The sequence below is a fragment of the Agelaius tricolor genome, unplaced genomic scaffold (genome assembly GCF_023055355.1).
Source record: "Agelaius tricolor isolate 1412-34295 unplaced genomic scaffold, bAgeTri1.0.p SCAF_12, whole genome shotgun sequence".
Lineage (NCBI taxonomy): Eukaryota > Metazoa > Chordata > Aves > Passeriformes > Icteridae > Agelaius > Agelaius tricolor.
The window spans coordinates 11,845,517-11,870,870 of NW_027269272.1; the positions used below are offsets into that span (position 1 = coordinate 11,845,517).

Consider the following 25,354-nt stretch of genomic DNA (forward strand, 5'->3'; position numbering starts at 1 on the left):
TTTTTGGTTCACTGCTTTATTTACTCCTTTGCAAGAAACACTGATGAGCTGAAGTCGGATACTGGAGCTGATTATGAACATGAAAAATAGCAATTTGAACCCCCAAAGGGAGAAACAGAAGGAAGGTCGCTGCTGTAGTTTGCATTTGCTTTCAATAGCAAATTGCAGACTAACTCTATATACACACATCTATACATACATATTCACACACACGGTTGAGTTTGAAGGTGGTGAAACAATGAGCAGCTTGCATGAGTTGTAAGTATGCTACCTATGTAACATTCTAAACCAATACAGTCTTCAGAACTTTCACATATCCCAAATTTTACCCCAGAATGAAGGCTGCATTGAAGAAAATCCCTTAGAATTGGGATTTTTAGACACACTTAAGGTGTGGGTTGAGCAGCTACACATGCCCTGCAGGAAGCTCTCATGTGTCCCTCCAGAACCCATCAGGTGTCCCAGCCCTAGAACACCACCTTGCTCCCCCTGGCCAGTCAGATCCCTCCTAGATGCCAGCTCTTTTCCCTTTCACAGTACATCACTTTTCAGTATTTGCTAGTTTTACTGCTTCCCTGCCAGCCCACAGGTTGCTGTGATAACCTGCACAAGCATTGACCCAAAACAGGCTCCCCCTCCACCACCACCCCTTTTCTCCTGCTCAACCTGACTCCCCTTAAAGCCTTAAACTAACACACTGCCCAACCAACTTCTGGGTCAGAGCACCCACTCACCTGCAGGACTGTCACACCTCTTTGTTTCAAGAGGGGCTCACACCTTTGTACTCTTCAGCTCAGACCAGAAACAACCCCACCGACTGGCAGGAAATGGTTCTTACCTCTCTCTATTCCACTGGTGAGCCTCCTGTGCTGTGCAAATAGTGGGACTAGTTGAAGGATCTTGCTACAGAGATTATGCTAGTAGAAGGTAGCAGGCTTTCAACAACTCAGTATTTTGCTTTTTTTTTACTTTCTCCTGACAGGAAAGCAAGTCTAAATGCTCTTGTTAAAAACAAATGAGAGCAACTGAATTAATTTTATGTAAAATTAGCTGTTAGAGTAGAGCAGAAAATACTGCTTAAAAGAAAACAGCACTCAAAAATTTTGGTCAAGTTTATTACAGCAAGCTTTTAAACACAGCTGACTTGATATTTTTTTTAGCTGTGTAGCAAAATTCATACAGCTGCTCAGTAATTTCAACTATCTGAAGACTTTTTCCTCTGCCCTTTCTCTTGATATACAACAATTAATCTAATAGTAGCAAGATTCCTCCAACAATAGAGGGATTATTATGAGGCATCACTTTTCATGCCACACAGTCCCCACGTATTTACTAGGACTTTATGTTATGAATGATCCAACTGCCAAACTGATATGACGTTATCTACTATCAGCACGGGGGGATCTGTGAAGGCAGCATGCCCAGGGATCATTAACACATCTCAATTGCCAATCTTCACATGCCAATGAGCTGCACTGCTGTCCAATCCCAAGTACAACATTACATCTCAACTGAATATCTTAAAATGATGAAACTGCAAACTAGTTAATATTTGTAATTTTGTATTGTTACCTTTACTATCAAACTCAGCTGATAGAAAATGTAAAATTGCATATACTTTCCAAACTGATGAGAACAACCTTCAGACAAAAAAATTAAATACAAGCAAAAAGACAGCAGTAAAAGCTGTCATATTTTTAATAAAAGTTAGTATGAGTGAGGTTCTAAAATGGCTTTAATCCCCTTCTGTGCAGCAAAAATTGGGACAGCACAGCACCTGTAAAAATATATCTAAAGCTTATTACAAATCCATTATCAATTAACAGGTACCACTTTTAGATAACATCACATTAAGGACTTCCTGGGAAGATAAATCAATTTTTCTTGTAAAAGATAAGCAAAAGACTTTGATCAGTAATCAAATTTCTTCAAAATGTCAGATTGTCTGCTCAGTCTTTGGACAACTTCATGTCATAAGCTGTGGCAAATGCTATGATCTCCAAAGGCTGGTCCATCCTAGGAGACTTTCAGACACTCCTCTGTTTCAGAGCTTTACTCCCTACTTTGAACCTCTCCCCAACAGAACTCACAACTCTGCAGGCCATTTGAAAGGTTCAGCTGGTAAATACATGAAGGCCTTTCCACATCCTGAATTTGTAGTGAAGTTTCTCTCCTGTAGATTTGAGGCTAGTCAAAGGAAAGCAGCTTAAATTTCTGCTTCTAATTGAACAGTGACAGTGGTAAAATGGTTATCCAGAGTGTGTCCTCTAGGATACCACCTGGAGCAAGAGGGATATATAATGTGTTGGGTATCTTCTCTCTAGCTGTGCCATGTCCAGGGTGAACACCACCACCACATGAAGGTGGAGGATCAGGCACATGGTGCAGAGTTGCCTCCAGCAGAGTGATCTGAACAGAATCAGGTTCAGCTCCTGTCAGAGCTCTGTCTGGGAGCACTGCAACACTGCCTGCTCAGCCCAGCTAAACCTCCAGGCTATCAAGAGAACCTAAGTCAAGGAGCCTTCCACAAAAGGGCACCAGGTGATGAAAGGCAGATGATGAAACTAAACTCCCTGAGAAGTAAGAACAAAATGTAGAATACCAGTGACTGAGGCACAAACTTCTGCCCAGAGTGCCAGACTTAAAGCCTTTCTGCTTGGCCTTGAAGAGAGAACCTCCTTGCTAAGGAGCATTTTCTTTAGCAGTGACTTTGTGATGGCAGAGGAAAATCCCAAGCTGCATACACAGGTGTTAAAGCAAAGCAATTGTTTCACATATCCTGTAACTGCAGAATCTTACAGCAGGAGGAGGAGTGGAGGGAACTCTTTGAGGGACTTAATATTGGAGTCTTGGCACTACAGCCTGGCATATTACTAGAAATCAGCAGACACACTTGCTTCTGTGCTTCATTTAAGGATTCACATTAAAGAAGGTTAAGGAGAATTGGAAAGATACCAAAGAAAATTGCCAAGATGAGCACAGGTTGAAGGGCAGAACGTAACAGAAGAACAAGAAAAATGGCACGTTAAGCTAAGGCTGACAAGTAAATGAGATGGAGGCTGAACACAGCTAGAGGAGATGCTCCAACTCAGGGTGCATGACTGAAGGAAACTAAGAAAATGGTGTCTGATTTGACCTTCTGTGTATCAGCACAAGAAAATGAATTATAGTTCTTCAGCGCTCTTTCAAATGTTAAATCTGTAAACATTTCTTATCTCCAGCGTCTATGGAATACAAATCGCCCACAGCTTGAACTTGGTATTATTCTGAAATTAAAATGTTTAATCATTTTACATTTTGGAAGCTGATTTACACATAATCCTGAGAAAATTACAATAATTTAATATTAGAAATAAACAATTATATAAGAATAATTAACTACACATTTCTTTAATTATATTTTATTTGTTTAAAAAATACAAAAGTAATTTATAGCTTCAAAAATAGACTTTTTACTCCCTTTTAGCTATTAATAATAGGATTTAAAATGGCCTTGAAGATACTAACAGTACAGATATTTACAAGTTAGATAGCATACCTGGAACTAGTTTTAATGTATCTGTGCTGGCCACTCCAGATAAGATTGCTTTCAGTCTTTATAAAATTTTTAAAAATTGAGCTACAAGCTAGCTACAAAGTATCAGCTACAAAAATCCTGGATTTTTTTAATGGAGTGTTAAAAGCCTATTTGCTTTTGTATTTCATCTTGATCTAGTGCACAAATAATGTGATCACAGCACCTAGTGTCAACCAAAAGGTGGTAACAGGCTACTACCAAAAGAATGTCTTTGCACACAATTGAATTCCTCACAACCCAGCCCCAACAATCATTTTGTTTCTTAGCAATGCCTAGGGGAGTCAATGTGCCTTTTACCCTTCCTGGATGATGAACACAGGCAAGATTTTCAAGATCTAAAGGGAGGTGAGCTGCTCAGTGAAAAACCCATCCCAGTTAGAACAGCCCATGGGAGGATTGGAGCAGCTGGGCCACCCAAAGGAGGTCACTGAAGGGACACAAATGCTGCAGCTGGACCACAGCTGCCACAGGGATGATGGGAAGGTTCATTACAGTATGGTAAATAATCCAGCAGCAGGGGGGGAACTGAAATACCACACGACTTATAATACACCATCACAAATTTCACTTCTGGCTTTTTACTGTCCTGTTAATGTCAAGATGTTATAAAACACGAATTAAATCGTCTTAATTCTTCTAAATTTAAAACACAAATTTCTACCGGTGTGATGAGTGTTTCATTGCTTGCAGCCATGCATCCATAGCAGGTCTGTATTCCTCTGAATCCTTTTGGGGCTCAAACATTGCTTCTATTTGCCTTAGCTTCTTTAGTTGTTTTTTGTCTGTCCAAAATCCTATAAACAGAAAATTCATTCTCCAGCTCAACTGCAAATATGTTATTTTTGAGTTGTTTTAATGTATTTCTAAGAGATCCAAAGCAGAAACACAGTAAGAAATAATGACAACTTTTCTTTTTACTCTACCAGAAACTTTCTCAGAGGGAAGCATATTTTTAATAATGTGAAAATCCTTTCCAGTAGGATCCACTTGTTTGGAATCCTGACAACAGCGCATCTGCTTAACTGGGATGGTTTCCAAGGAACAGCTCTGGTACACTGAAATTCCCTTAGGTTTCATCCACAAAGTGCTTTTGGTTGCAGGTCCTTCTCAATGAAGAAGGGCCACAGAAACAAAGACTTAGCTGCTTTCCTACTGTCTTAAAACTGTATTAATAGCAAGAAACAGCTGGTGTTACAGGTTCCTATCAGTTTATGTTATTAAATTGTTCTTGTTTATCAAGGGTCTCAACTTTCTTGAACTTTTAATTGCTGAATGAATCTTACCCAAGCATATAGTTTTTACCTTCATGTGTGTTATTTACATATCAAAGCACTTCAACAAAAACATGTTTTGTAGGTGCATATTAAGCAAAATCGTCAACAGTTTGTAGCTTTTGGTCTGGTTAACAATATGAAACAATTCTGTGTGAGTAGAGCTGTTTTTCCTGTTCATAATTAATTTTGTACTTCCATTCCTGTGAAAGCCTCAGAGGATAAAGGCAGTGTTCACAGAGAGTGACAGAGCTGCAGGTGAGCACGGTGGCTCCCTGGCCACAGGGTCCTTCCCCAGCCAGCAGCACTCAGGCAGCACCAGTATGGGAATGGTAATGGAATGTCTGAGTCAAGGAAGAGGAGGCAGCAAAGCCAGGGTTCACCTTTCTTCTCTAGCAATACATCCTTCTAATGGTACTGTACAGAGAAACATAAACACGATTTACCTTCGATTCCCACAAAAAGGGCCAACGTAATCCTTTGGGGGGGCTTACAATTACTTGAATTTATGCCCTTTTTGTCTGATCTCTTTTCTATTGTATTTACAACACGCATTATAAAGGGGAAAAAAGCCTTTTTAATGTCTACATACCTGAAGCAAGGCCTGCTAGAAAAGCTGCACCAAGACTAGACATTTCCGTGTTCGCAGGTTTTTCTATTTTTTTATTAATTAAATCTGATGTCATCTGCATGACAAAACTATTATTACTGACACCTCCATCAGCTCTATAGGAAGAAGGGAAGAAGTAGTTAAAAAAATGTGTTAAGTGCTTATTGCCAGCATTTCAGAAAACAACGTTTGGTATTTCACACTTATGCATAAATCTTCCTGTCACTCATACACAAATGCATTTCCACTTTATGGGTAAATTTAGAGGACAGAACAAGGTGCCAAAAAAAAACATAGAAGAAAAAAAAGTTTATAAACTTGGAGAGGAATGGTAGGCAAACAGGGACACAGAACTCTATCAAAAGCTCTGAAAATTCTGTATTTTAAAACTTTGCATCATCTTGGCTGAAATAGAAGGGTTTATAACAGAATCTTTACATAGTTACCACCACATTGTCACAACAGTCAAAACCATTACACCAAACAAACCTTTCATGTGTTCTCAGATCTGGAAAAGTACAGTTCTCCTCAATACCAAATCTTTGTATTAGTTAGCCTAAAATGCCTTCACAGTTACTTCTTTTTAAGAGGAAGTTCAGAATGAAGCTTCCATCTACTTTCCTACTTTGAGACCAATTTAATGGGGAAAACGAGAACTTATCAGTGCTGATCTTAAATCATCTGAGATTTTGAAGTAATTACTCTTGCAAACAAAATAACAAAAAGCAATCTTTGAAATGTCCTAGGTAGGTTCATTATGCTCTTGTACTTCAATACAAGCCATGTATGGAGCTGATGTTCTATCAAATGTGGTGCAGAGAAGACCTCTAGTGTTTATTGCTATAGAAAGTGCTAGGCAATAAAACTCTTTAGTTATAGCACATGTGGATTAAAGCTGAGGGCTCTTTCTCTGTGCTTTCCTTGATGGCATTGAGACAAGCAAAGAGAAGTAACAGGAACCTGGTGAGGACTAATGAAAACAATGCCCAGAAATCAGGAAGGAACAAGGAATACAGGAAAACAGCCAAAAAAGAAATTAATAGGTTTATGGGATAAAAACAACAACAAAAAATCAAAGGTAATTGATAGATGCAAAAGATATGTGGACATAAGGATGGTAGAGCAGTTTGCAACCCTACTGAGAACCCCACACACATAATGAGTGTGGCTCATTATGTTTTAATATTTAATCCACAAGCTGAATTGTTACTGCTTTTAGTTAAGTAATACAGACACTATATAAAACTGCAATTTTATATCCATGAACAAAAAATAACATGATCATACAATTTAAGGTTTATATGCAAGGTAAATGGAATCAGAATTCTAATGATCCCTAGGCTGTATTTCCATACTTCCCATATTTTAAGAGTTTTTTGAGTTTGCACTTTTAATGTGACTTATCAAATTTTTGATGCAATTTTCTATGTTAAAAAGCTTCCTAAGTAATCAAAGTTCTGGTACTTTTCATCTTTTCATTAAACCCCTAACCCTGGCTGTTTTTTCACCTTTGCCTTCTCTCTCCCAGTATGTGATGGAAAGCAGAAACTTTTACCTCCTCCCACTTCTGTATTCTTGCTTTTTTCCCACTGAGAGCTGATTCTGACCTGCCTGCCAGTCTGTTCTTCCTTTGCAGAGGCACAGGAGGAATGGGAACGCTCACCTCTGCTCCTGACTGCAGTGCCATGCTGACCCCTGGCTGCCCGAGGGAGGAATTTTGTTGCAGAGCTTTCTGAGCCTCAGAGGGCTGGAGCTTCTGACAATTAGTGTGCTCAGAGAAGGTCCCTACCCAAATGTGAAATGTGGTCTTCCAGCAATGTTTAATTCAGCTAAATGTGCAAGCATTTTCTAGGGATTACAGTTGCCTCACTAAATTTGATATAGTTCTTCAAAGATTAAAGCAAAACTGATGTCTAAAACTAATCTCTCTCTTTCCCTCACAAATAGAACCAGTTTTAACCAAAGTCTTCAAAAATTGTCTGTGAAAGACCCAGCAGAGAAAATGTCAATATGAAAGAATGATGACAAAGGGCAGAAACACCTTTGTGGTAGGCATTGCTATATGCACTCTAGTGCTACCTGAAAACATGGATATGACTTCTTTTAAATTTTTGTTTTAATAATTAGAGCAGTTCATTACTCCCCCACTAACTATCACCAATGCCAATTGCTGTGGGTAGACTCTACTGCTGCTTAAGTTACATTAATATTTGACTTGGAAATCCATCTACTTCTAAACAGCAGAATTTTTACAGTAAGAGAAAATGCATAATAAAGCTCAAACTTGTTTAAAATCAAACTCTCATATATTGAATTTAAAAGTTCCGGGGAACTTACCGAATAGTTCGAAGAGGAATGTGCACCTTCTTCACAATGATATCATAAAGCAGTTTGTTCCTTTAAAAAAATATTTCATTGAATTAAGCATTATATATTCCATAAAGTGTTTTCAGTATCTACAGAGTCAGAAAATAAATGCAAGAAAGGCCTCAGTTCTGTTAGAACTGCTGCAATACCTGAAAATTTCTAGAATGCATAAATGAAAAACCCAAACCCACTGAAACTGATGTTTGGTCTTTGTCACTGTTACAAAGGCAAAGTATGGCTAAATCATGGCCCATTCTATAGCAAGTCACTGTAGAAGGTTCATTTTTCCCACTGAAAGTTACTGATAGGTTTCTAGAGATGCAATTGTTGATGTAACAAGAGGCTTATAGTGAGGAAAGAAGGCCGACAGTGCTAACTGGAGTTTATCCAGTTATTCTCTAAGGGGAGCATCTAAAGCCTCCAAGTTTGACTTTTTCCAGAAACCATTTCATTTAATGGGAGAAAATCTAACCACAAAGGATCTCTACCTTTTTTCTAGTTATTTGTATGCAGTATTTGAATGAGATAGATGAATTCTTATCATCCCTTAAGATCCTTTTCAAGACACCCATATGTCAAAAATTACTGCATCTCATGTTCAGGCTTACAGTGGCAGAAGGAAAATCCATTAGAAACCAGCTGCAGCAATTCAGAATACTGCCCTGCTCCAGACATCTTTTCTGAGCTCTCTGCAGGAGATTTTTATGCCCAAAGTGATGCCTCTAAGGCATCAAAAGCAAAGCTGTTGACTACATGGAAGGAATCCCATCAGTGCTCCCTAACTGGCCACAGCACAGTGTGAGCCAGGCTCAATCCAAGCTCCAGTTTGAGGCATTTAGGGGGATGGCAAAGCAGTGACATCCTGATGTGCTATCAGCAGGGACATCTTTAGCTTTCACAGATCTGGAAGCTGCTGTCCATTCACATCTTTTAAAATTTTAAAGAGGCCTGTTGCTTTGTTTTATAAAACACCAAAATTTCAAACTTTAAACAAAAGCTGATATAAAACTTTCAGCTTCAAGGATACTTTAAACACAGCTGGAGAGGGCTACAGTTTCTGACAAAACACTGTCAGGTGAGGAAGGACAAACTTTAAACAGAAAACACTTTCAAAACATGCAGAAAACAACATTATTTAAGAATCTCTATATGGTTACTTAATGACAAAAACTCTGAACTAACAAATATACAGAAATTTATTTGTAAATTGTTTAAAAAAAGGAAGCAGCTAAAACTCCTTTCCAGTGTAACAGTAGTGTATTGTATAAACTGCAAAAGTCCATGTATCCATTTAACACTGCTGATCTAAATAAAAGCAAAGATAAGACAATAGAAGCCAGATAATTTAGCAAGCAGTACCTGAAAGCTACAGATTCCAATATAGCTCGAACAAGGTGGTTTCTGTTAGTGGAAGGTTTCAGCCCCACGAAAGAGGCACATGAATATGGGTCATCCCCAGAAACCTGCAGAAAAGATGTCACCATGAGTTCAGTGAATAGTATTTGTAGGCTTTGGTGAAAGAAGTAAAAGAGTAAGAAAAAAATAACTTACGACAATTACAGGCAGCATAGTGGAAGAAGAAAATTGAAAACAATATGTAAGAGGCATGTAGTGTTATTTCAGCTTACTCAGCAAACAGTTTAAATTGCTTCTTTCAACAGCAAAATGTTTAAGTGACTTCTTCCAAATCAAACAAACTCAAAAAGACTAATCCACACAATTTCCCTTTAAAATACATTTAAAATGTACACCAATTGTCTAGGACAGGGCACACTCATGCTACTGATATTGCTGTTCTCTGACAAGATTTCACACATGTCCTGTCCTGAACTCCTGAAAAAAAGATGACTTGACTTTCAAAACCACTACTGAAAAGGACAATAATACATTTTATTGATGTACACTCAGCCTGTTATCAGTGACACTGAAGGAAGCTGGGCTATCTGGAGAAGAAATTAAATTCTTCTTTGCTTTGTTCCATTAGCATACAGAACTTAGACAAAGGTAAGGTAAAGATGTTAAGGTTGTTCATAAAAAAATCACTAGTCCTGGGAATGATCAAACTGAGCATGGTTAATTCAAACTTTTAGCAACACACTGAGAGATGAGCTTATATCACTGAAGGCAAACAGTTACTACAACTTCTAAGAGAAGTCTGTTATACTGAGTTTGACCATTCCTAGGGAAGTGCTTCACTATTATCTTTGCTTTTCATAACGCCAGGACTTGCAAGCTTGCTAATATTTAGATGCTTTAAAATATTCTGATGAATTACAAACCTACACCTTGAAAAAAGGCAGAATAAAATAAATTATTTTAGAACAGTGATTAGAAGTATTGTCTCAATGAAAGCTCTGTCCTTCATAGCAGAAAAGCTGTGGCATTGGCTTGTGTCTCTGCAGGCATTGCCAGTGTTACTAGGGGAAAATAATTCAGTCTATCTGTCCATCACTGATTTTCATATTTGGTAAGGGTTTTCTCAAGGGGAGGAACGGCATTTAACCATTCTGATATGACAATGGCCTTCATGTATTGTGATGAGCAACAGACAGTAAGAACCTCAACAGTACAGAATAAATACTGTGATAAGATGTAAAGTATTACCTTTAAAATGTAAAAATTCATTTTTAATTGGATTATTAAAATTCAATCTTGATTTTATTAATAATATTTTTACCTGCAAACCTGGAATGAAACAAACACCTTGAGAATCAGCAGCACTCTGTGCCATTTCTGCTGTTTCATCTACATTGTTGACAAATTCTGTAAAGATACACAGGTGGTAGGATGTTATTATTTCCTTCAATTTCTTAATTTTGTCTCACTAAGAAAAAAACATCTAGAGTCAGACTACTCCTTTTTCAATATTTTCAAACTACATGTTCTAAGGGAGACAATCTCTTCTCTATTTCATGTCCATAAGTCACATCAATAATCCCAAACTATTCAGATGAAGGCTAAACTCAAAAGGATCCTTTCCTATCTGCTATGCTGTAGCCTTTTAATCTTCAAGACATAAATGGGAATTAAGAATGATAATGGCACCTAAGAGTGCTAAAACCTTAGATTCATAGAACATATTTTCCCCCTTATGTTGTTACTGTCAGTCCAACCACCTAACAACTGCAGAGGAAGTCCTTAATACCTGTATTTTATCAGCACTCTTAGTATCTTTACAAGTGACACATAAGGTAATACATCACCTCTTATCACAATAATGCCTCTTGGATAAACACTGCTTTTATTCTCTGTCCAGCCAGGTGACTCCTTTCCTAACTCTACAGACATTCCTCTTTAGCTTCTTCTTCACTCACATGAAACTCTTGTACTAACATCCCTCTTCCACAGTTGCAACTAATGATGTCCTTATGTGGCCACATAACATGATTTTACAGAAGACTAGTGGTCTTCTCTACATGAGAGACACTGCTTTTTCTTGTCTAAAATAAGTGAATTTTCCTATTAAAGGTAAATTAGTTTAATCTAGCTCAACTTACCTTCGAAAAGCCCACCTTGGTAATTTATCAGGAGTTTCAATTTACCTTTGTAACCTTTGTGAATTTGTGAGAATACTATGGATTCTACTGTGCTCAGACTAATAAACCAAAATCACATTTTTTCCTTCTTGTTGTCTTTGCTATTATTGAATTATATATACAGTACACCTCTATGCCAGGACAGAAAATCAAAAATTAAGTAAGACTGACTTCATGCTGAAATTCCACAAACTCCTACTTCTTAAAAATTCTTCGAAGTTATAGGATTCCACTAAAAGAAGTGCACTAAACTAAGTTTGCCTTGCTGCAGAAATTATTATTTCCAAACCTTTACCACTATTGTGTCTCATCTTCATCCATGTTGGGCCTCACCACCCTTTTATTGAGGCCATTAGCTTACCTTGTGTTTTGGCCCAATTCCTTCTGTAGAGCTAAAGTTTTTCCATTCTCTAAAGCTGATAAAAGTTTCTGAATTCTGCTCCTCTGCAACAATATTTTCAGAAAATAAAGGCCTTACTTGTTACAGAGTTTAAAGCAGCTTGCCTTTCATTTATCCCATCTCTAAAACTTCCCCCCCTTTTTTTTTTCTACAGTAGCAACTGTAGGTCATGATCATTTTACTACTGACTAGCTAAAAATCCTTTCTACTTCTGCATATACCAATAATATCCATTTTAAGTACAGATAAGTTCCATATGGATAATTACCCATTTTAATTATGGAATCTGAAGTAGCAAGCTTATATATGTAGCACTGACACTTGAGCCTGCAGCACTGAAATGTGAACTGAACTGAGTTACTTCCTCCAAAGCCTGGTGCCTGTTACTCTCTAGGCTTAGGCAAACGTTGGATGAAGATGTGAGGACCAATCTGAGTCACATTTAACCCTTAGGGGCACGTGCCAGAGCACATCCATGTACACGTGCATCTAAAGCTGACAGCTTCAAGAAATGTGGAATCTTGTGGTGAGGAAAACCCTTCCCAGACAATCCAAAGTTTGAGACATTAATCACTTTTTTCTCATCCTAGGAAAAAATACGCTAAATTTCTAAGTAAGACAAGTAAATTTTGAAGTTCTAATTAGAATGCTGAGAACAGTTGTTCTACGAACAATCAGTAGGTTTGAACATCAGCTACTACAGAGCTGGTATTTCCTTAGTCTGTCATTAAACTGGAATGCAAAACCTTTCATTACAAAACAGTAAAAGCCAAAAGGCACATTACTTCCATGTGAAGCAACAGCTCCTTGCAAAGTTCTTCATGTTATTTTCATATAAATCAAACCTGTTATTAGCTATGAGATGTACAGCTCAAGCCCTCTCAAAAGCAAGTGAGGAGTAAAATGTTTCAGGAAAATAAAAGCCTAGTTAGGCACGATGGTCTGAGGCAGAGACTGAAGAGGAGATGATTGTGCAAACCCAACTCCCTGCAGCAAACACCCTCAGCAGAGTGCCTACTAAAAAGACTCTGCATTTCTGCTGTCCAAAGCATGAAGATGACTTCCTTCACTTATGAATAATAAATCAAATCCAGTAACACAACTATGAACCCATGAAACAGCTTAAGCAGTTACATATTTCACCCTCTATAAAATGACAGCAGTTACCTATATCCAGAGCCCATTTTATGGCAGTGCCGACGTCCGATATGGAGCCTTCAGTTAAATAAACAACTTCCTCCCCAATCTTCCAACCGATCAGTGGATAAAGACCTTCATTATTTTCCAGGAAACAAAACATTCAGTTAAAATAAATGTTTCCAGATAAATATATACAAACATTCCTCACAATAAACCCACCTAGAAAATATAAATTCCTTTGTAGAATTCAAACTAAAGAAATCACTGGTAGAGGTTAAATATACTGTTTAAAACTTTAGTGATGGGATAACAAGAGAACTGAGTAACAGGTTGTTAGACCAAAGTTAACCTAAAAAAAATGCTATCAAATTACCAAAGAAACCACCTTTAAACTGAAGATCTATCTGTGCCTACTTTTATTTTTTATATAAGAGATTGTGCATACCTAAAAATTTATCAGTGTTTTTCTATTTAAGTCCATCCAACTTTCCCCAAGCGTTTCTAAAAATGAAGAGTGTTCTCCCCCAAAAGATAAAGCATGAAGGCTTGGCTCTCAGATGGGAAACACAAAACTGAAACAGACATATACACACAAAAAAAGTAACACAAACTTAGAGCACAGATCTTATTGACAGGAGAAGATGAAAGTGGTGTACTTTTTAATTCCCTGTTTAATATGCAATGCTTCCTCAAACAGAAAGCAAAAAAAGGAAACAAGTTTCACCCGCACTTCAGCTAGAAAAATGGCTTTTCAGGTCACCAGATAAGAACCCAAGTAGTCAGTGGTCACTGCAACAACTTCACCCAATCAGGCACAGTAACTGCTGCAGTGAAGGAAGTGCTTGTACTTTATGGAGCCCTGCTGAGGACTCAGAGATCATGGGCAATACTACAAAGGTAAACGAGTCCCATTGTACCTCTACAAGGACCAAAAAAGCACCACAAGATCTAGGGGCTCTCTCTGCTTTCTCAAAGTGACTTTGCTGATGTTTGTATTCCTCACAGAATCATCTCCAGCTTGCTGGCCTGTGTCCAAATGAGTGGTGTGGGAGTCCCAGTGCAATTGCAGGAACTTGTGTTGGTACTGGGGCACTCAGGTGCTTACAATATAAAACAATCAGCAGCACTGATTAAAGTCTGTATTTGTCTCTTGAAAGGGGAATGTATATATATAACTCCAGATCATCCTGGTGCAGATGTCCCTTGAAATCTTTATTTTTTACTAAAAGTAAAGGCACAAGAAAAAAAGCCCAAAAAGTTAATTGAGCCGAAAATCCTAAAGAAGAGCAGCTAATTAGGGACAGAGACATCCATCCATCACATGGCCTCCCTAAAGATGCTCACACCAGAGTTTCTAGCAGGGTAACACAATCCTACCTCTAGGGAAGGGGATCCCCATGACACTTGGCATGACCAGAGGTATTAAGAACCCTCAGACTACCAGAGGTAGCTTTAAACCTATACAACATGATTCCATCATTGAATTGTGAGACAGGCTGGTCTTGAAGGAATACTTTATTTTTCTTTTTTTTAAACTGTTATATGTAGGAGCTAAATGTAGACCAGAAACTAGAACAGCAGCTAATGAATAGCTTGCACAAGGATGCTGCAGGGATTCATCTTGCAGTCTTAAATACATATGTCAGCTTTAAAGATTGAACACATTACATTTCATGCCCAGGGCACTAAGAAAGCCAGGCACTTAGCTTGTCCCACTAACCATACCCCACGACAGCCAGAGAACACAGGGAAAATAATTTTAACCAAACTAACAGCCTAAAGCAGTAGAAGTTTCACAGCACTGCCTTAGAAGATGTTAACTCCTATCAGAATACAATAGCTAAATAGAAAAACTTTACAGCAAGTTTTTTTGCTATTACATTTTAACAGACTACATATGTATTATTTCCTAAATAAAAATATCATAATAATGACATAATTAATTAGCAAAAAAAGCATTTTCTTTCACAGGGAATTCAATGTCTATGCTATTCAGTCCTGACACATCTCATGTATTTGCCAAGGTGCTTCAAGACTTGAGCTGGTAAAATTCTCTTTATCACACTGCTGTCCTCCTCCCCAGCCTCACTCCATTTTAAGCAGTAGACATCCTGAAATTAGTAACTCTCTAAAAATATGACAGACAGAGAGACTGTGTAGGCAAATTTACTTCAGTGTCATCTTCAGTGTTTGCTCTCTTGACAAATTACTTGACAGACCACAGATGTTCAGAATGACAAAGTTTTAAACACTAGAAACACACTGGGGAGCCAATTTTAAAAGAAAACTTATATCTTCTAATCCTGCATTATCTCACTGCATGTGCTTCAACGCTTAAGGGCTCAAGGGGAAGAACTTGCAATGATTCACTGCAACATTTTGATGTGAGAAGCCAGAGGATCAATCCCTTTTTTCTCCTATCCTGTACAATACTGCTATGAAAAACAGGTGAAGGAAAAAAAAACAAAACAGGAGGGATATAATTACCAATGATGCTAATTAAGTTCTCTTCCTGAGAAGCTTACTTTAGGATAACCAAAATTTACATTGCTAATTAAAATTTTCCTTAGTCTTCTCTTCTGAAAGAGCTCCCAAGCTGTTTTTCTACTTTATAGACAGAAGAAAAAGCACAGCCTTGTTCTATTCTTTTGTGGACCCTCAGCAGTAACAGCTATCAAGGAACAGCTGAAAGAATAAAATCCCCTGAAACCAAAACTTCAGTCTTACTTCCCCGTGCTGCAAAGAGATGCTCTCCAGTATTGACATTCCAGAAGCCACCTGTTCCCATTGTCAGTTTAACATCTCCTGGGTGAAAGCAGCATTCTCCAAACATGGCTGACTGCTGATCAGCTACCTGTCAATCCAACAAGAACAACGGGACAAGTTAGCTACCAACCACCAACCTGCAATGCTGCTTTGAAAATATCTCTGTAAACACTTGGGAGTTCTGAATGCAAGTAACCACTCAGGAACTGAGCATTCAGAGAGGACTCATTTACAATTTCTTAAGCATTTGCAGGCCATTATGACATTCAGATTTATCACTGGCATCAAATTACACCAAGTTTCACAGTGTGAAGTATCTGTAGGACTCCTTGCAACACTGAAAAACATTATGGAAACAAAAGAAGTATTTTGTGGTTTAATATTTAACAAGGATAAACGAGGCAGTTGCAATCCCAAGGAGCAGAACAGAGTAGCTTGGCCTGAATTCCTTTTTCTCCAAATAGAAAGTTGAAGTATTGAGGTCTTGCCTTTTTTTATCCTTGATACCCCTCCTGTACCAAATTATTCCATGCTCCATTTTTCAACCATGATTATGGTTATTAAATGTTTTTACTTATGTTTTTGCATTGGTGAAACAGTGAATTTGCAGCAAGATTTAGTCCACAGTCCTTTAAAACAAGACAAATTCATGTTAGCTAGGGGACAGTTTTTTCATTTAGCTCAGTTCAAGCAGATTTTGCTCCAAATCATCACTTCAGGTTTTCTTATCCAAATTCTAACTACTCAGGAAAGAACATGTTATTTGTCACTTATTTTTAGCGAAAAATAAAAAAGGGATAAAAGGTACAAGTGGATCTATTAACAAATACTCTTAAGTAGTTTGGTCTCACTGAAGTCAGAATAGACTCTTGCATAACTTCATAGAGAACAACTGATTTTAAGCCACACATTACCAGAGCTTAGAGTCCTACATTCAGAACTTAATCATTTGGCCACACAAACTTAGTGGACCTCAGCCTCTAGAAATCCCTTCTTGTTCCTTTCTCCTCCTTCCCCCTAATGTTGTAGACTGGCTTTTTGGAGAATAATTCAATAATCAATTCTATTGTAGCTAAATCACAGAGAATCAATCGAGAATATTAATGAAAGAAGCAAGTAATCAATCAAAGCCAAATAAACAGAATATAAACACACAGATTTAAGAAAATATTTTCACTTACCACTGCCATTATTGGAATAGGTACCCCAAATATTTCAGAGTCAGTTGATCCAAAGTTGAAGCTTAAAACAAATCACATTAAAATTATCTTTTTGTTAAAATGAAATCTAGGTACATATAGCTTTGGTCTGGATCACACATAAAAGGTAATGCTACTAACTTATTTTAAAGAAAACATTAAAACTATCACTTTAAGAAACACAGTAAAAAAAGTTTTCGACTTGGTATACTTTTAATACAAGGTATAACTGCATATGAAAATATTTTTTGTGCTCATGTGTATTATTTGGCCTGTACAGAATATTTCGTATTTCATAATTAATTCAGCAATTAATTTAACAGTTATCATATTCTTTTAATTATGCCTTCATAGTTACCTTGTGTCTCTCACTGGTGGATAAATAGACACTGGAATAGAAAGTAGATTACACAAAGTGGGATTCCAACATTTCTGAAATGAAAAAGTGAAAACATTAGCAACCCTCTGAGAAGCACAATAAATAGCAACAACATTCTCTGGAACAGCACATACCGTAAAGGGCTCAAAAATGCCTGTGGAACTGGCATTTGAGTAATCTGTAGCATACACAGAACCTAGCATGAAAAGAGAGAACAAAGTAAGATTTTTAGACATCCAAATATTTAAGTTTTCTTTAAATATCTCATTGACTCCCATGAAATAAAAATCAAGTGTGAATGAGCAAAATCACAATGATACAATGAGCACAGAGATTTTACCTGCTGCTCACTATTCCATGCACACATTAATTACCCAGTTTCCTCTCATGAACCTGTCCAGAACAGCCAACAGCATCACAGTCATAATGTGACTCCTCAGGCATTAGTCCTCAGAATAGAAACTTGTAATTCTTCCACATTTTTAACAATTCTTTGTTCTTTTGCTTTCACAGGTACTTTTCTTCAATCAACACCAATTAGCTCTGTTAGTCCTCTTTAAATCTTATATCTTAGAAGGCTGATTACACTGAATAAATATTTCCCTTCCAGGCAGGCCCCAAGAACAATTTATTCAGAAGCTCTTTTTGTAACAGGAAATACATTGCAGTTTTTATTGAATATACAAAAGCACAAACTGCAAAAAAAGTATCTGAATTCTAGGATATATAAATGACAAGTAATGAACATAATTTCTTAGATTCCAGTGTGTTTTACTGATATTTAAGAGGAACTGTAATGTTCACCTTTAGTCAATCTATACAGTAACCATGTGTCAACCGTTCCAAAGCAGCAGTTGTTTTTTTTGGCAGCTTCTTCAGCCTGGGGAAAAAATATATGAAAAAATTATTTACAAATGGGTATGGTAAGAGAAGAATATTTATTGATTTCTTTTATTATTTTCTTCATGATTAATCTAAATGTCCTCAGAAAATAAGTCTCTGATGGTAAACTTTTCTTCTAAAAAGGCTGAGTTGGCTATTTAACTAATACTATCCTACAAGCTCATGCTCCTAACAGAAAATATGAACACTTTTTTACAGTTGCTTCTAAGAAAAGAAATGCAATTAATCTTCTACTGTAGGGGCATCATAGCCTTATGAAAAGAAACTTACAGTCACAATTATAACAGTGGTGAAAGAGTGGTAGATTAAAAAAACAAGGTCCTGCATGGTGAGTATTAGAGCAATGAATATAGCAACACATAGCTCAGGGCTCATTAGTGCACTAGAGTAATCCAGCACAACTTATTCCACATGCACTTTCCAATTCACAAAAATACAAAATGAATTGTGCAGTATGGTGTTATTTGTGAAACTGCAAAACACTCAGGAATAATGCAGAGTGGAAAGGCAAGAGGTCCCATTGAAAAGAAATAAAATCATCATGCAAAACCAGAGGGCAAACAGCTTTAAAACAAAGTACAATCACTAACTGTATAAATGTATCAAGTCAAATAAGATCATTTTATTATGCTGCTTATGTATAAAGAAAGCTTTTTACTACTATGCATTTCCAGAATGAGAGGAAAAATTTGAACAAATATAAGTTACTATTTTGGTAGACAGGCTTTGAACATTTACACAGAAAAAAGTCTTTTCTGGTTCTTCTGAGAAGAACAAGCAAGAGAAAACTGAAGCAATTACAGCCAATAGCCACAGAGTCATGGAATGGCCTGGACTGGAAGGGACCTTAAAGAGTTCCAACCCCACAGCCATGAGCAGGGACACCTTCCACTAAACCAGGTCACTCAAAGCCCCATCCAGCCTGGCCCTGAACAACACCTCCCAGTCACAAGCCATCATTATGACTTAAGAAAGTCATTGCTTTTCCCTTTCCAGCTTACCTCATGTATGTTTTTAAAAACCCATGACAACTTCATAGAAGCTTGATGTGTTGAGAAAGTAAGAAAACTGGGTGCCAAATATCGATCATTCCCAGTCAAGAAATGAAGCACTGTAAAAATAACATGGATTACCTGTTTCAAAAGAAAACAGTTACTTAATTTTTAATCTTGCCCTCTAAAGGTTACTGATCAATTACCTTTAAAGGATGACAACACAGCTGAAAGCTGCTGACATTAGATTCAGAAAACTCTAACTCCTTCAGAGGATCCCTGAGTAGGATTATGTAAGGACGTTCATATCAACAGACAGCAACACACACCTCAGCAAAGAGCAGCTGCTCTAAGCAAGGCTGCTTGAGCACCTTCTGCTGGGGCACTGACAGCCACTGCTCTGCACTGCCAACACTGGTCACCTCTGTGAGCACAATGCATGATGTGGCTGACACCATGACACACTGTTATTCCAGTGCAAGTTCTCTTACAGTTCACAGGCTCAATCATGACTTACTAGATTTACCAAAATTTAACCATTAAGCAAGTTTTCACAAAAGAAGTAACTGGCAAACCCAATAATTTAATTTCTTAATGTGACTGTGTTGCTTAGTTTCCACTTAGAGGAAAACTAACTTCTGGTTTTGGACTTGGAGCAAATCTTTCTCTTCTACAAGTATGAAGCACAAGCCACAAACAGCATAAAATGTACCTCCTATAGATAATCTGAGCAAAGGGTACCTGAAGAAAACAAGCCCAGAAACCAAAAGCCCAAACCACTGCAAACCCAGACCTACCTACATCCACAACCCACGCTGCAGTGGTGTCAACATGCAATGTTTTAATGTAACAGACTAAAAAGTAACAAAATGAGCCTCGGACCTATAGGTATCTTTTTCCATAATAATTACTTTAGGCTACCAGTAGTGAACTTTATTTCTTGGAACTATCTTATTATTACTCAGTTAAATAATTGTTCATTGCTCAGTTAAATGATGGCCACAGCACATCACATCACCATGTGAACAGGACACTTGCAGTATTCCATATAGTGCCCTTACTTGTCATAAGAGTTAAACAGCTCTAATATATCCAAGCAGTATCTAGATTAGTGCAGTTTTACCTTCAGCAGAAGGGAGTTATTCCAGGAATTCACAAGTTCAGCACTTCTTAAGTCTTGCCAACTTATGAAATTATGAAAGGGTTTCCCTGTCCTCCTGAAAAACAGTATTTGAATGATTAAAGCCAGAGAACACAAATTGCCCAAAACATTCAACATTATGCAGCATTTCCAATCAGGACAATAAACACTAGGTTAGTTCCTATAATAACTGCATATCCTCCTGGTGGATTTGAGGAATTATTAAATCAGCACACAGACATCTGGAGTGTCAGACTTCTCACCAGAATTAAAAATACGTATGGATTAATCTCTTCCAATGCATAAAGAACAAAAAGGCCACACAGTCACGATCTGTTCTGAACAGCCCTAAGGTGTGGCTGTGCAAACACAAGAGAACACAAGTGACTTGACAATTTTTACTTTTGAGTTCAACACTTCTACAGCCTGCTTCCATCCAGTCTATGAATACAAATTCATTTTAAAGAACACACAACATACATACTTGTGCCATGTAATGAAAGTTCCTCTCTGGGTGGAGATGCCAAGACCAGCAATTTGCCTCATGTGAAGTCCTGCAGCTAAAAACCGAAAATAAATGACAATCACAAAAAAAAGAATCTATTTGGAGAAGCAAAGAAAAATATTACTTCTTCAATATAACTATAAAACCTATGGAATACTCAGGAAAATAACAGTTTATGAGAATATAAATCTCTACAAATCGTTCAACTAAGTGTTAAGAGCAGTGAAATGTTAGAGAGCTCTGAGTCAGAGAATTGATTCCAAAGTAGATAAACAAACCTACGTATTTTGCAAAAGCAGTTGTGGCACACAACTGGATCCTTTCCACCCTCTGAAAGGCCTGTTGATACCTTATATGAACAATCTCAGAGACAAGCAGGCAGATTACATATGCCCACATGATCAATTAAAATGCATATTTCACATGGATGAATGTGAACAAAAGCACCAACGAAAGCACCTTTACAGACTTAGGGAAAGAATTTCTATAAAGAAACAAAACTAGATTGACCCTGCAGGCAGTAAATAGATAAATATGAATACACCATAACTTTTTGCATCACATTGATAATGACATGTCTCACTTGATATATTTCTTGAGCAACAGTTCAAAATTCCTAAGAAAGAACTTGCTTAAATCAGGTACTACCGAATGCAACAAAGTGTACTTTAAAGTCAGAAGTACAAAAATGTACATTTGGATATACACCAATTTTGCTGTTAAACCTTACCTTCAAATAACTGTAAATGTTCTGTAAAAAATGTTACAGAACATTTTTTCTAATGTAAGTGTAAATAATTAAATATATCCATAGCTATTTTCAAAGCAACTCTGGTCAGCTTGCTAATTACCTCCAGCCATACTTCCAGAAGCAAAATTACATTAAGAAAATACACATTAAAAAATTTCCACTTAAATGACAGACTACCCACCCTATCCTGTTACTCTGAAGGGCTCTCATTCCAGCTCCTTGAACAAATCCCAGGTTAAGTAGGTCCTGCTCATACATGTTCTCATGTTAATTTGCACGTGCAAAGTTGCTCATTTGTGTGAGCATGTCCTGCAGACTCTACACCCAGCACCCTCTCAGTGACAATTACAGAAGGCGTTTCACAGAGAAAGGGCACATCCTGTGCTACCCAACTCTACCTGTGCTTCTGCACCTCCCTTTACACTGGCTCCTTGCATTCCTGCCAGCAGTGCTATCAATTCCTCAATCACTTGGGAATTAAACCAGTGCTTTCGCAAGGCAACCGGCTCCACCTGCCTGCACAAGTGCTGCTGGCAGCAGGAGGGTACAGGAGGGGGACCTGGGAGTGGGTGGCCTGAGAACAGCACTATGTCTTTTTCAGGCAAAGCCACAGCTTTCAAGAACTTTCACAGCTCACTAAGGACTACTGGCATGTGTTACTCCTTCCCATCTCCACAATCTGCACAGTCCCACCACTTTCCCTGTGTCAGCTATCATACTCTCCAGACCCACCCACATAAGTGGAGCTAACTTCCATTACAGACAAAAACAAACCTAAAGACAAACATGAGTATTTTTCAGTTAAGCTGCCTTTTGGATGGAGTGCCACAGTAAGAGACAAAGTTGGTACCATGCAGCCAGAAGATTCCACCTTCAGGTGGTACTGAACTGCAGCAGCTCATCCACACATGCATGGAATCACATGTTTAGCTCCACAAGCTCTGCAAACCCAAGTGTCACTGTGCTCCTTCTGCTTCCAGACAGTCATTCCTGCCCCTGCTACCACACCCTCCCTTGCGTCAGCACAAACACTGGTGAAGCTCTGCTGGCATAAACAACCCGACAGTGATTCCACTCAGGAAGCTGCCCTGCTCCAGGAGACCTCTGTAAAAAAAAGGGGTGGAATTGTTTCTTTTGACAGCACTGTGAGTTATGCTTACTTACACACCCACTTAAAAATGACTTGCCAACAATGGGTGCAGCTTGGCCACAAGGAAATCTTCCTTTTTTAAAACTAGCTGAAAAGTCTTGCTTCCTGACTTGTCCCACAGAATGGAAATGAAGGAAGACAGGAAGGTCTTTGGGGGTTGAGGTGGCATTGCTGTTCTTGTGACCAAATAGTTGTGGCTGCTGACAAAACAAACCAAGAGCCCAAAATAATCAGCTTCAGTTTACACCTGGTGATATTTACTTTCCCTGTTCCTTAGGCAGCCATCCAAAGGAAGGGACAAGCAGTTTTGCCATGAGCCAAGTCTGAAGGCAGAGCAACATTGGAGACCAAGCGAGAGGGGCTGAACAGGAGGAACTGAATGACTTGAACGAAAGAGGGCAATGTGCATACACAGGCCAAGGAGGCAGTGGGAAGGCAACCTGTCCAGTTGACAGGTTCACAGCATCAACATGGCACAGGTGATCCAGGATGGACAGCAGAACACTGGAGGTAGATTAATACAAAAGCTGTGAGAGTTGTAGAAAGCAAGAGCTAGGTTAGAGCAGCATCCAGAAAAGCAGGGGGAAAAACCCATCAGAGGTTTGTCAGAAAAAGGAGTCATATGTATTTAGTGTGTGGAGCACTAGGAATTTGTAGGCTAAAGTACAAATAGAAAAGAACAGTAATACAGGATAGGACAGTAAGAATCACTTAAAGTTTGAATGGGAAAAGGAGGAATATCAGGTTGCAGTTGAGTGAGCCCAGCTCTGCAGCATCCTGCATTCATTCTCACTCATACATACAAAGTGGTGGTAGAACAATGGGGCACTGGAAGGGGAACAAGCCAGCTCTCTGTTCCTGCACAGAGGCATCTGGAGGAACAGACACTGGGGAAGGATGCATATACAAAAAGCTGGAGCCACAAAGTACTGGCACTGATGCATAAATCAAGTATTCACATTGCTTCTACTTCAATTCTAATCTGGCCCCAATGAAAGGAAAAAGGTAATTGAAGAACCTTAATTTACATAATGACTGAATAGGCCTTATAGCATGTTGTAGTCCTGTGCCCAGTGATGATTTTCAGTACTAGCTAAAAATAGTTTTATTATCCAAGTAACTAAATTTACTAAATTTTGATAAATAATTTCTCAAATTTAAGCCCTTACCTTGTACAGCCTCTTTTATTACACCAATAAATTGACTCCATAGCACTTCAGGATCTAATTCAACCCATCCAGGACGAGGATAAAGTGATTCTACCTGTTTGGGAAACACAAATAGCTTTATTATGATCCCTAGAAATCAGCAAATACATTTGGCTTTGGGTTGTTTTGTTTTGTTCTTCATTTTGTGAATCTCCTGTAAGAGTAGAAACAATTGCGTAAGTTTAAAAATATTGTTCAACATGGGTGTGTGATCTCTAGAAGACCTCCCCTGTTCCAGGGCAATAAAGAACCTCAGACCCCTTTAAATAAGGAAGTCCCAACCTCTTGGAATAAAGGAACCTGTAAAAGCGCTTCCAGAGCTGCAAAAAGGAAAGCAGGTGTCTCAGAAAGCCGTTTTTGGTGCATTGCTTAATTCTGACGTCGGTGCCTCTGAGCTTCTCAGTGGCAGCACAGCAGACCAGGGATCACCCGTCAGACCAGCTTCCAGCGCCAGGGAGGGTCAGCTCCACCGAGAGCAGCCCCTTCCATCTCCGAAATCCATCAGATTTCTTACACTTCTCCTCGCTGCAAGATCTTCATTGCAATAGGTAACAGTAAAAAAAAGTTAATTCTGGAGATTGCCTTGATCCTAAAATCACAAGCGGTACTAACCAAAAGCAGCCTGAAATTCACGTTCTAAAGTTGACGCTTTTTCACATAGCGCTGTTACATGATGGGATGCGTGAAACGTAAATCCTTTGCAAATCTCAGCTGTGCCCTACTAACAAAAGTGGTTTTGTTCAGACAGATCAGTCGATAAGCGACCGAAGGTAAGGTAACCGGGAAGGGTGGGAGGGGGTTAGCGCTGAAGTAACGGGGTGAGAGCTACGGCGGTCCCGCGGGGGTCGGGGTTTGTGGGTTTCCCTTCACCCCTCGGGAGGCGGAGCCCCTCCTGTCCGCCTGCCTCAGGAGATGCCCGTGCACTGGGACCAGCCGAGCTGGCTGAGAGCCTGCGAACGCCGAGCCCCGACGGGCAACCCCCGCAGGTCGGAACGCTCGGGGCACAGCGAGCACGCTCGGCCCCGCCCGGCTCCCGAGACAGGTGCTGCCCCCGGCTGCTCTCGCCGCTCGGCCCCGCTCCCGACCGGGGGCGCGCCCCGCAACCCTCCCGCACTCACCTTCCTGTGGCTGGAACCCCTGACGGCGGCCGCCCGGTCGTAGACGTGGCACTTCACCACCGTGCTACCCACGTCCACCCCCAGCACGTACCGCGCCGGAGCGGCCCCGCTCTCGGGCTGCCCGCACGGCATCGCCCGGCGCGGCCCGGCGCGGAGCGCGGAGTGAGGGCGGCCGAGCGGCCGCGCCCGCCACAGGCGGCCGGGGGCGGGCGCTCTGCGGCCTATGGGGGCGGGCAGGCAGCGGGGCCGCCGCGCGGGCAGGTGGCGCCGCCGGGGGCGGCCGGGCAGGCCGCGGCCTGGGAGCAGCGCGGGCGGTGCGGCCCCGCCCGCCGCGCCCTCAC

General features: G+C 39.3%; 3 protein-coding genes across 4 annotated transcripts in view; all 3 read right to left on the reverse strand.

The window, feature by feature from the left end:
• The window catches only part of TFDP2 (transcription factor Dp-2), a 62,441-nt gene extending 54,624 nt beyond the window's left edge, over positions 1–7,817 (reverse strand). The window contains exon 1 of the mRNA XM_071437626.1: positions 7,796–7,817. The gene's annotated coding sequence lies outside the window, so the exon portion shown is untranslated. The remainder of the gene's footprint in view (positions 1–7,795) is intronic.
• GK5 (glycerol kinase 5) lies at positions 1–25,241 on the reverse strand. The gene is made up of 16 exons (XM_071437624.1): positions 25,014–25,241; positions 23,857–23,950; positions 20,766–20,841; positions 20,264–20,357; positions 19,150–19,281; positions 18,050–18,125; positions 17,380–17,441; positions 17,225–17,298; positions 16,849–16,909; positions 15,629–15,755; positions 12,929–13,033; positions 10,503–10,588; positions 9,185–9,288; positions 7,796–7,855; positions 5,441–5,574; positions 1–4,371 (listed from the first exon to the last, which is right to left on the reverse strand). The coding sequence occupies exons 1-16, from the start codon at positions 25,143–25,145 to the stop codon at positions 4,235–4,237; spliced, it is 1,554 nt and encodes a 517-aa protein (XP_071293725.1). The 5' UTR covers positions 25,146–25,241; the 3' UTR covers positions 1–4,234.
• The window catches only part of XRN1 (5'-3' exoribonuclease 1), a 42,463-nt gene continuing 40,965 nt past the window's right edge, over positions 23,857–25,354 (reverse strand). For both annotated transcript variants that reach the window (XR_011680784.1, XR_011680782.1), the window contains one exon: positions 23,857–23,950. The gene's annotated coding sequence lies outside the window, so the exon portion shown is untranslated. The remainder of the gene's footprint in view (positions 23,951–25,354) is intronic.

Excerpts from the sequence above, each read along its gene's own strand:
- GK5 (XM_071437624.1), bottom strand. The coding sequence starts at position 25,145 with ATGCCGTGCGGGCAGCCCGAGAGCGGGGCCGCTCCGGCGCGGTACGTG. Across the intron at positions 9,289-10,502 it reads GTTTCATTCCAGGTTTGCAG|GTTTCTGGGGATGACCCATA; the intron begins GTAAAAATATTA and ends TCTTTTCTGCAG. Across the intron at positions 4,372-5,440 it reads TCTAGCAGGCCTTGCTTCAG|GATTTTGGACAGACAAAAAA; the intron begins GTATGTAGACAT and ends TTCTGTTTATAG.